Genomic DNA, 10,636 nt, shown 5'->3' with positions numbered 1-10,636 from the left:
TTCACGCAGCTCCTCAACTCCCTCTGCACGGCCATCAAAGCCATCTCCACCGCCGTCCGTAAAGCGGGCATCGCCAACCTGTGAGTCCCGGGATGCCGGGCGGGGTGGAGCACCGGCAGCATCCCGCACCTCCCCGCAGCCCCGCGGGACCAGGGGATCCCGCCGCCTCCGGGGTGGTAGGGATGGGGATGGTGGGTGGCACCCGAAAGGCCTGTGAGCGGGGCCGCATCCGCCCACACCCTTGCACGGAGCTGTAGGTAACTCCTGTAGCACCTTGGACTCTTCAATTTCTCAAGTGAAATGGATCCTACGACTTTTTAGTAGCGTAAGGCACGCAGCCTTTGACAGATGCAGCTGCTGATAAACCTTCATGCAAACCTTTAGCAGGTTTGTGTGCTTTGAAACACAAGACGAAACAAACAGACTGAAGGACAAAGCTAGTGAAAATATGGCTGAATTACTGCTCTTTGTAGTCAGTAGCTTAATATTTTTATAGTTTTTTATGCTATGAGGTGTTCAGTTGAATTCAGTGGGCTTTTTTTCATATTTCATGATAGCAGCTTGTGGATGTCTAAGGCTTTTAGAAAGAGCGCTGGTTAGGAACAGTAGTGTCTGTAGTGAGCCAGTCAGAGAGGTGGAGTTGCTCTGGAGATGCATCAGAAGGACAGCAGAGCTCTTGAAATGTTAAATAACTGAAACTGGTTGTAGGCAACTAATCCCCCTAAGTATTTTATATATTGTTCATAAGGCAAGTTGTATGCTGGTCAGGGCTTTAGACGTGGGCTGCTTCATTGCTTAATGGAAAATGTAGTAGAGAGAAAATTACTTTGTCTCTACAAAACATGTAGTGGAAAACGTAGTAAGCAAATAGCCTCTGGTAATACAGAGTAACATTTATTACAAAATAATAAAGACCTGAAAAATTTGGTGACTGAAGTTAATAAAAAAGAAGCAACTGCAAGAGAGAATAAAAAATCCTCCACTTTATGTATATTTTAACTATTTTTCTCTGTCTTGACTTCAGACGTTACAAAACTGTGACGGTTTTTTAATCACTATGTGCTAGCTCTTTCATGTGCCTCCTATGTTTATCAGTAAAGGCCAGGGTTTCCCACCTGTGACCTGATTTGTAACAGTCTAAGCTCCCATTCCTTATGCATCCTACATGTGTGTCTGTTGACAGCTGCCCACAGGTTCGATACCTGTGCTGATGGCCTTTCCTCATGGTCCCCCGTGGACTTGACTCTCCACCAGTGCTGGGGTAGCCAGCTTTGGACTTGAGAGCCTCCTTGAGCAGTATGTCTCCTGCTGTGGGACTGCATTTTATAGCTGGTGGTGGAATTTTGCTTGGCTATCAGGGAATGTGAAGAAGTAGGGATTGCTGGGGCCCATTTCTTTGGATCGTCCTCAGGCTCAGCTGTATGCTGGGTGCTGCCCAGCAGCAGAGGTGCAGAACACCCGGGGAAGCCACAGTCCCTTCCCAGCTGCAGGCTCCACGCAGGGCACCCTCAGCCCCCTCCCGGGACACCCCAACAGACAAGGTGTGGGAGCTGTAACTGCTGGCCCAATGGAGTTTTTGCTCTGAGGATGAGGACTTGTGCCTCCGCTCGCAAGCGTGGTGTTCAAAGCACATCATTCTCTAAAAGTGCTTTCAGAAGAATGTTCAAGCCACTGTAGCAGACAGAGGGAGAAAACCAGAGAATTATGCCAGGTCTTTTTCTTTGTCTCATGCATTGAGCTGAAGAAATGCAGTACATTTCTAAAGCAGCGTGTTCAGTGTTCTTACAAAAAGCCTGAAATACCAGTATTCAGCCTAATCAATGAATCGTAGCCGAAGTACCTAAAACTTTCCTGTTCCTGTAGTGGATTTCAAATATGAACACTGACAAGTTCTTTTTTTCCTGCATCTTTTGATTTTTCTTTGCATAAACTTGCCACTAGTCAAAAAGATTAAAAAACCTCACCTACATTTTATGGTCAAACTAAAAGCCTGCAGAGCTGGCTATTGTTTTTCTCTTCTAAGAGCTCAACTTCCCCTCTCTCTGTTTTGCACGCTTTCGAAATCACCTATCGCAAGGTCTCCTGGTACTTCCTGATGCCAGGTGGTTTGATTCTGATTAGCTCGCAGGGTTTTATTTGTGTTTCGTATTTGTATTTCTCAGTTTTGCTCCCAAGAAAGTGTTTACCGCTTAAAATCAAAACTGAACACATTGAACCACAAGAATGTTGATTTATCTGTGAGCAAAGTGTTTCTACTGCAATTTGTACATCATATTGCTAACCAGGAGCAAATTATCTACAGAAGCGTAACTAGTGTTGTCAGATTCATTGTTACTTTTAAAGTATAAATTTTTTGTTGAAGTCTTAGATTTTTGGGCATGCAGCTACAATATCAGAGCCTAGGATTCAGGTCTTAAAGTTAAGAGCTCCTTAAATAACACAATTATTGTAATTCAGCCTTCACAGCCTGCTCCAGCTATGTTTGCCTATAGTTTACGGATTATTGAAAGGTAATGCCTTGTTTTGTGTTCCTCACGTTCAGCGTCTTCTAGATTTGCCACCTCAGCTAATGTTAGCAGATCTCGGCAAGAATCCACTGGACAGTAAATAAAAAAAAAACAGGGTTAGAGAACTGAGATATCATGCACAAGTGCTGTTTGTTTTACAAGACGTTCTACGAGCGTAAGGTTGCCAGAAGCAGAGTGCTTTGGAAGACGTAGTGCCCTGTTCTCACAAAGTGCTCTCTCTTGCCATTGTTCTAGCTACGGAATTGCTGGGTCTACCAATGTGACAGGAGATCAAGTAAAGAAGTTGGACATCCTTTCCAATGACCTGGTGATTAACATGCTCAAGTCATCCTTCAGTACCTGTGTTATCGTGTCAGAAGAGAACAAAGATGCTGTGATAGTGGAAACTGAAAAACGGGTTAGTAACTCTAAAGAGTCTTCCTGCTTGATTTCAAATTGGCCTTCAAAGGTGTATTGCCTCAGATTGAGAAACTGGAACTGAGATAAAAATTTCAGAAAACATGTACTTTTCTATACTGGAAAATGAAGGGTGAAAGGACAGGGGACGGGTGGAGAAAGCGTCAGTTAACATTTGTCCTTTCTGTTATTTCTGCTCTCAAGACTGGTGTTTCTTGGTTTTTTTGGTTTTGTGTGTTGGGCTTTTTTGTGGGTTGTTTTTTTTTTTTTCTTCTCACCTTCTTTTTTCCCCACCTTTTCCTAATTGTGGAGGAATCCTATTTCTTGCTTACCCCATCTGATCTCTGGAACTGTGCTCCGAGTCAGCCAAGCCCTTTTGTAGAACAGCTTTGGCAGTAGGACACTGAGGTGCTGTTCTGCGCAGGTCTAATCTCAAGTTAATGCATGCAAATTCTCCTTGAAGCCCATGAAAGACTTAGCAACAATGAAACAAAAATAATTTTTACTTACTTATTTATATTCACAAGTCTGTATGCACTTGTTTGAGCTCCTTTTTCAAAATAGGTAATATTTTGGTGTGATCATGTAAAAATCTCAGTAGAAATTTAGCAAAAGCAAAGAACCAAAACATAATTTAGAAAGTATAATAATGTTTACTTTGTTGAAGCAGTTCTCTCTTTCTCTCCCTGTTGAGAAATTTTCAAAATTGATTTTATAGGCATTGGATGAACAAGATTGCTTTAGATCTGAACAAATACGATTTAAGATCCTCAAAGATCACTGAGGGAGGCTCATTTTTAGTGCTTTTCTGAACTAAGTGTGAGCTAATACAGTGTTTTTATCAGAATTCCTACTCAGAATTCCTACCTGCAGAGTAGAGCACTGCTTAAATAAGTTTCTGGCATGCAGGGTGAAACCAAACGAAAAGCAAATAAACACTTATTGTTGTTACACATGATTATTAAAATGACCATGGATAAAATAAGGGGAAGAGAAGCTATTTAAAAGGTACAGCTGATTCAGCTGCTTTCCCTATACTGGCAATTTCACGTACCTACAGGAATCCTTAATACAGCAAAAGGTAGGGTCATTCTTTTTTTGGGGGGAAAACCCCCCCAAATCAACATAAGACCCCAGACTGGGTAAGGTGATTCTAACCATCTGTCCATTCATAGCACAGAAAAAGTGAAATGTATAGTTTGTGAATGTCAGGTCTTAAAAGCCTTTTTAATGTTTCCAATTTTATTTCTACATGAAAAAGGCTGATTTTCTTAATTTGTCTTTTCCCTTATAATTCAGAAAGTCATTTTGTTAGAGACAATAAAGTGTAGCCTAAATAGTAGACATTACAGGATGTCTATCAAAATGGATTGGCATTAATTAAATAGATGAAGTTAAATTAATCAGTAAAATTTGGGAGTTTTTTTAATATTGTTAAAAATTGTTTAGAAAAACTTCACCTTTTCTGTGTCATCATCTATTACTTGCTTTAAAGATTTCCCTACTTCTGCTGCGGCGCAAATCACATAGTTGTAATCAAGAATGAAATCTGGGCCAAAGAATTTTTTACATTTGAATTCGATTCCTTCATAATCTACAAAAGCCTTTTAGTTTATATTCCTTTGAAAGTCTCTGAGAAAATTTATCTACTAAAGTATTTTCATTTGGAGGAAGTGGGTAAATAATGTCACTAATACAGTTGTTCCCTCTTTTGTATTTTCTAGGGTAAATACATAGTCTGCATAGACCCTCTAGATGGCTCATCGAACATTGACTGTCTTGTTTCCATTGGGACAATCTTTGCCATCTATAGAAAGGTAAAATGCTTTTATGTAGGATAGGAAAAACTATTATTGTGCACCTTTTGATGAAATATAATTGCATGTGAAGACTTAATAAAATCTAACTAAACTTGTTTGTGAAAGAGACTTTCAGGACCAGCTTTAAGTTAAATCTGCTGTTTCACAGACACTTGTATAAAACGTTTGTGAGGGCTTTGCATTAGTCTCTTAGAAAATGAGGTACCTATATGTACATGGAAGCCTGGCTGAGATTTAATTAGCCGGCTAAAGGAATTACCCTTTACAAACAAATCAGGTCTTAGATTTTATGAATATTTGTGTTGAGACAAAATACCATGTGGTTGTCGTCTACCTGGGGAATGTGCTTTCAGGTTTTCTTGTTCTCTGTACTAATAGTCCTGTTAGCCTGAGGACAGGCTTCAAACACAAACCAGAGCTGAAACATGGCATGTGCATTTGAAGTGTCTAATTCACTCTGAAAGGCAGAAACTTTGTCTGAAGGAGCTTGAAATACCGGACTTACATGTCACAAGATGGGGGAAAAAGTAAGTCAGATAAAACACACCAGACTGTCCATTTTAATCATCTTTTGTATGTTGTCATACATCCCCAAGTAACTACTTTCAACTTCATTTTTGTATGAAGCAAAAGAAAAACAAAAAATCCCAAGTACTTTTGATCAGCTGTGAACTCCATGAGTCATGTTTCATTGCTTGCTTTTCAACTGTGCCGTGGAGTTTTCCTCCAAGCTGTGTTCATCATCACCTACAAGGAGGTACATAGCTCTGTATTATCTCCTTAATCCTTTCCTGCTTCCTGCATTCCAACTAGGCTTATACAGGAGCATTTCTAGATCAATGTGTTTGTGTCCTCCATATAATTTGTATTACTGCATCCTGTAGGAATCTCAGTTGTGGATCATGGAAGCATTTGTGCCACCTCATGCATGGATATGGAGTAGAAGACTGTCCCTGTTCTAGAGAGTCCTGTTATGTACCAGCTATGAAAATGAAGTAAAGCTGACTATGCTCTTTCTTATTCTAGATGTCCCCTGACGAACCTTCTGGGAAAGATGCTTTACAACCCGGGCGCAATCTTGTGGCAGCTGGCTATGCTCTTTATGGGAGTGCCACAATGCTGGTACTGGCCACTTCTGCTGGAGGTGTCAACTGTTTCATGCTGGATCCGGTAAGCAAGTCTTCTGTTTTTTTTTAATTTCTTTATTTGGGATAAAAAATACTGTCTATAAGAACTGTTTGTCCCCCAAAAAATCAAACAAAGGCGCAATTTTCAAGCTAACGTGAAGAAACGAAGTATACTTAATAACGCATCAACAATAATGTCAAGAGATTTTTGCGTTCTGACTGCCCACTGCTGCAATGCTGTGTGTGAGTCAACAACAGGAAGACAGCCGAGTCAGTGAAGCAAATATACAGCATGTGCCAAATCATGTGATATTTAAAATGAGCTGTTTTCTGCAGTGCAGAATGCCCTTTAAAACTTGTTTGTCTTTTCCTTAGTAAACTAGGGAAGCAGGAATATTTAACCTTCTTCTGTGTTTTCAGATCCCATCATGATGTGTAAACGAGTAAGTGATGTGTGTGGGTGCATTTGACATTCTAGCACGTGTTGACCGTATGAGTTTTAAAAAGAAAGTCATATTGATCACAGCAGAAAGCAGTTTGCTCTATTGGTAATCAGTTAGTCAGGCTGTGCCACTTGCCAGTATTAAACTTTTAGGACCTGCAGTGGTCAAGCAGCAGGAAGTATAACTTTGTGCTCCCTGTTAAGTAACAGCTGAAGTAGCTGCATGTATTTTTGTCTATATTCAGATAGCAGATTTAACTTTGAGCATGCGTGCATGTTATTTTGTTTATTTTTAGCACTAACTTGGAAATTTACTTTAGTGAAAACTAAACAGACCAGCCCTTGGTTACAGAGATTGGCTGTCTTGACTCCAGGCTTCCAGTTAGCCCAAGCTAAGATGAACTGGAATTTATTAATACCTACAGCTATTTGAAGATGTTTATGCATTGCTTCACCTGGCACTCTCAGTTTCCAAATTCCTCAGAGCTGTACTTTTATTTTTAGTCTAGCAAAAGAGAGGAGAGCTACATAAATTTGCCAGCAACATCATTTTTTGCATAGAAAACTGATAGAGAGCTGGGAATGGCAGTATGAAGAAGCTTGCATGACCCCAGGATTCATGCTCTGTCTGTGTTTTATGGATAAACAAAACACTTCACATCTAGACTGCAAATACCATTTTTTGGAAGGTATCGAATTATTAAAGAAAGTGGCAGCGGTAGAGAATTTTTCCTAAATTGTGTGTATGATTGGGTTTTGCCTTGGTTTGTAAATAAATGAGTAATTAATGTTAACAAGTTGTTTTTCTTTCTTATTGTTAGGCAATTGGAGAATTCATTTTGGTGGATAGAGATGTGAAAATCAAAAAGAAGGGAAATATCTATAGTCTCAATGAAGGCTATGCTAAATACTTTGATCCTGCAGTCACCGAGTATCTCAAAAAGAAGAAATTCCCTGAGGTAAAAGATCCTGTTTCAGAGGAACATTCTGATGACAAGCAGCGCTCATAATTTCCAACTTCATGTTTAATCACTGTCTCATGCGCTGTCCAGAGATTGTTTTCCTGTCTATTTAAAGTGTATCTTCACATAGGACTGATAATTAGAGCAGCAGTTGATGCGACCAGGTATTTCACCATCCTTCAGTGCTGCACTGCACCTCTTTTATTTTATTTTTTTTCCCTTTCGTTCTTTTTTCTTTTTTTTATTAATTTTCCTTCCTGGCTGGGGGCCTGAGTAACGGTGCTGGAGGCAAAACTGGGCATATGGTAGTCAAAGTGGAGAGGACGTCTCGTCTGGCGATGAAGAAATTTGATCGATGTGTGTGTTAGATATTGCTGTGCCCTCACTGCAGCGCCCGAGTAGACGGAGAGCCGAGTGGGGATGGCAGTGGGTCATTGCTCAGTGGTAACACAAGCTGGGTCCTGAGGGGGACCTCTCGCTTGAAAAGCTAGTGCAGTTCCAGGGTCTGCTTTGTAGTCATGCAGTTTCCTGGTGTCAGGAGGCCTGAAGCTCTAAGGAGTGCCCGTAAAAATCATGTCTGTTCTCATGCCGTAACGCCTGTCATCACTGGAATTATTTACATGGACAATGAAGTGTAAATGTTTACTATTGTTAAGTGTTCATGTCCCTTCTTGACTTCCTGATCTGGCTTTGAACACAGGCTGGTGCTTTCACCTGGCCTCTTGCCAGGCAGAAGGTGGTGTTTATTTAGATACTAAAATGTAATGTCTAGAGTGTAATAAAAAAATAATATCAGCAGTCAACTATTAACTTTTTCCTACCGAAAAAGTTGTAGAAACTGGCAAAAATGGGTGGAAGAAGTAAGAAAGATCACTTCTTTTGCTCCTTGGTATTTTTTTCTGCTACAAAAGAAAAAAACCCAACATCAATTCCTAGCACTTGATCTTTTTGCTACTAGAAATGAAGTATTTTCGAAGGGTTAGAGCACTGATGGAGAGCTGGGATGCATCTTCTGTTGTTAGCACTGCCACTCTTCTATGCTGAAATCTTCTGTTGGTCCTTTTCTTTGGATTTTTCCCAATTAGAAAATGAGGAGGAAAATGACATTTTCTCCAAAACCACTTTGAATATTATCAGTGAATCACAATATGGAGGAGTTAGATGTTAGGACCGGGGTAGGGGGCAGGGGGCGGAATTAACCTGATGTGGTCGAAAGTTACATTTATTTAAATGTCTTTCTATAGGATGGCAGTTCACCATATGGTGGGAGGTATATAGGATCTATGGTGGCTGATGTGCATCGCACGCTGGTGTATGGAGGAATCTTTCTGTATCCTGCTAACTCCAAGAGTCCCAAAGGAAAGGTAAACCCGAATGACCCCCATTGTAGAAAATGTGACGTGATCTAGGAATTTCACTGTCACAGATCAGTATTTTGATTGCAGAACATGTGTTTTATAACTTGGTAGCTTCATCTCTGGTGTGTGAGTATGGCCACCCCTTGCACACTATCACGAGCGACAGAAACCTGTTGTTGGACACTATTTTAGGGCTGCTGCTAACCTGTTTCAAATGTGCTGACCTCTCTTTATCCCCAAACGTACATAGATTATGGAACACACCAGAGGATGTGCTGTTCAAACAGGCTTCTCTATACCGTCTCAGCCCAAACTGTGCTGGCCCCAACCAACTGAAACATTACAAAGCAAAGTAAACAACCCACATTACCCTGAGATTCCTGTTACAAGCTAGTATGTAAGAAGCCTAAATGTAGTGTGCCCCTTACGAGAAGCTCTGCCAAAGAGAAAACCATCTGCATCGGTACTTGGTAACACCGCCTCGTCTGGAGGAGCTGTGCCTGGCTGCCTCTGCCAGGACGACCGTCAGGGAAGATCACACTCTTACAGCCTGACAAGGGGACTGTTTATTCAGCAAAGACCTTTCATCTCTTTTGTAATTGTCCATAAATTATTGCTTCAGGTTGCAGATAAGATGCAGTTATTCATTAGAGAAACCTAATGGCACACTCAGGGCTGGTGTTTTTCTCTGTTTTCACACAGGCCTACGTGGATGCTGCGTTGTTAAAGGTTGTGTCTTACATATGAGCTTTATCTCTGTGTAAAGAGCACAATGCAAACATGAGCTATGGAGAAAGCATTCGAATTGGGCAAAACCGGCATTCACCATGTTTTGTTTAAAAGAAAAATCCGCGCAATTTCATTCTTGAGTTGACGTTCATATGAAATATGGAGTACTTGGAGTGTTGATTGTTTTTAAATCAAAAGCCAAATATAGTTACATTTCATGATTCTCAACATTGCCTGGGCTGACTATTGCCATTTTGATTTTTGTCTTCTAGCTGAGGCTGCTCTACGAATGCAATCCTATGGCTTTTGTTATTGAGAAGGCTGGGGGAATAGCAACAACCGGCCATCAAGCAATACTAGATATAGTGCCTGAGGATATCCACCAAAGAGTGCCTATTGTCTTGGGATCTCCTGACGATGTGAAGGAGTACCTTGAGATGGTGAAGAAGCATTCAGCTAAGTAAAGAGGGCTTGCTGGAGTCACCGTGCAGATGGGAAGAAATGCCTTACAGCTGAACCAAAGAACACTGCAGTACTGCAAGACTGAACTGTCTGACCTTTGTAGCAAGAGAGCAAATGAGCCATATTTTCATAAGATTTTTTAAAAACTGAAATCTTGTGCAATTGCATTGTGCAATGAAAAGCGTTAAAAGATTGCATTAAAGGAAGCATTAAATGTAAAAGCAAGGGAAAAAATATGTTTGCTTTTTCATTTATCATTTGTGATTACACAAAAGCCACTGTGCTACAAGGAAATACTGTGTTGCTTTCAGTAATTAGGGGAAGACACAACTTTCTTAGGCAAGCTACAGGCTATCACCAGAATATCTGACTCTGTCCTCTTCTAAAAATCCTGGGGGAAGACTCAGCAGCCTCTTACAGTGAGTGACCTTTCCTAAACCAGTCTAGCCGTTTGGCAATAAATATAAATGCTAATGTGGACACCTTCACACATTGTTTCTAGGCCCCAGAAGTTACTCCCTGTACATCAATCTGGGCTTATTCTGACTGAGAATTAACATTTGTGAAACATGTACCTTAGTGTGTGTTAATTCTGACACAGACTGTTGATATTGCCAGTTGGTGCTGTATCAGATCCAGTTACACAAGGATGGAAAATGACATTTTGGAGGTGGATTTTGAATTGGATAAAGGAGCATTTGTAGACAGCTTGGTACCATTCTGCTGTGATGGTCTGGCTATCTTTGCCAGAAATTAACTTGCTTGCTTGATATAAAAATGAACTTGTGTGTGTCGCTAGAAACCCCCACCAG

The 10,636-nt window shown here is 40.7% G+C and overlaps 1 protein-coding gene across 1 annotated transcript; it reads left to right on the top strand.

Moving 5' to 3' along the window:
- Positions 1-3: 3 nt before the first annotated feature.
- On the top strand, positions 4-10,050 carry LOC104622679 (fructose-1,6-bisphosphatase 1; the record flags this gene model as incomplete). Its single annotated transcript, XM_010289535.1, has 7 exons — positions 4-80; positions 2,763-2,925; positions 4,649-4,741; positions 5,771-5,914; positions 7,135-7,272; positions 8,520-8,639; positions 9,635-10,050. Coding segments are annotated over 7 exons (927 nt in total), but the record flags the coding sequence as incomplete, so codon positions are not given.
- Positions 10,051-10,636: the final 586 nt, after the last annotated feature.

The sequence above is a fragment of the Phaethon lepturus genome, unplaced genomic scaffold, assembly GCF_000687285.1.
Source record: "Phaethon lepturus isolate BGI_N335 unplaced genomic scaffold, ASM68728v1 scaffold17606, whole genome shotgun sequence".
In the NCBI taxonomy this organism is placed as follows: Eukaryota; Metazoa; Chordata; class Aves; order Phaethontiformes; family Phaethontidae; genus Phaethon; species Phaethon lepturus.
This window is presented reverse-complemented; position numbering and strand designations above follow the sequence as displayed.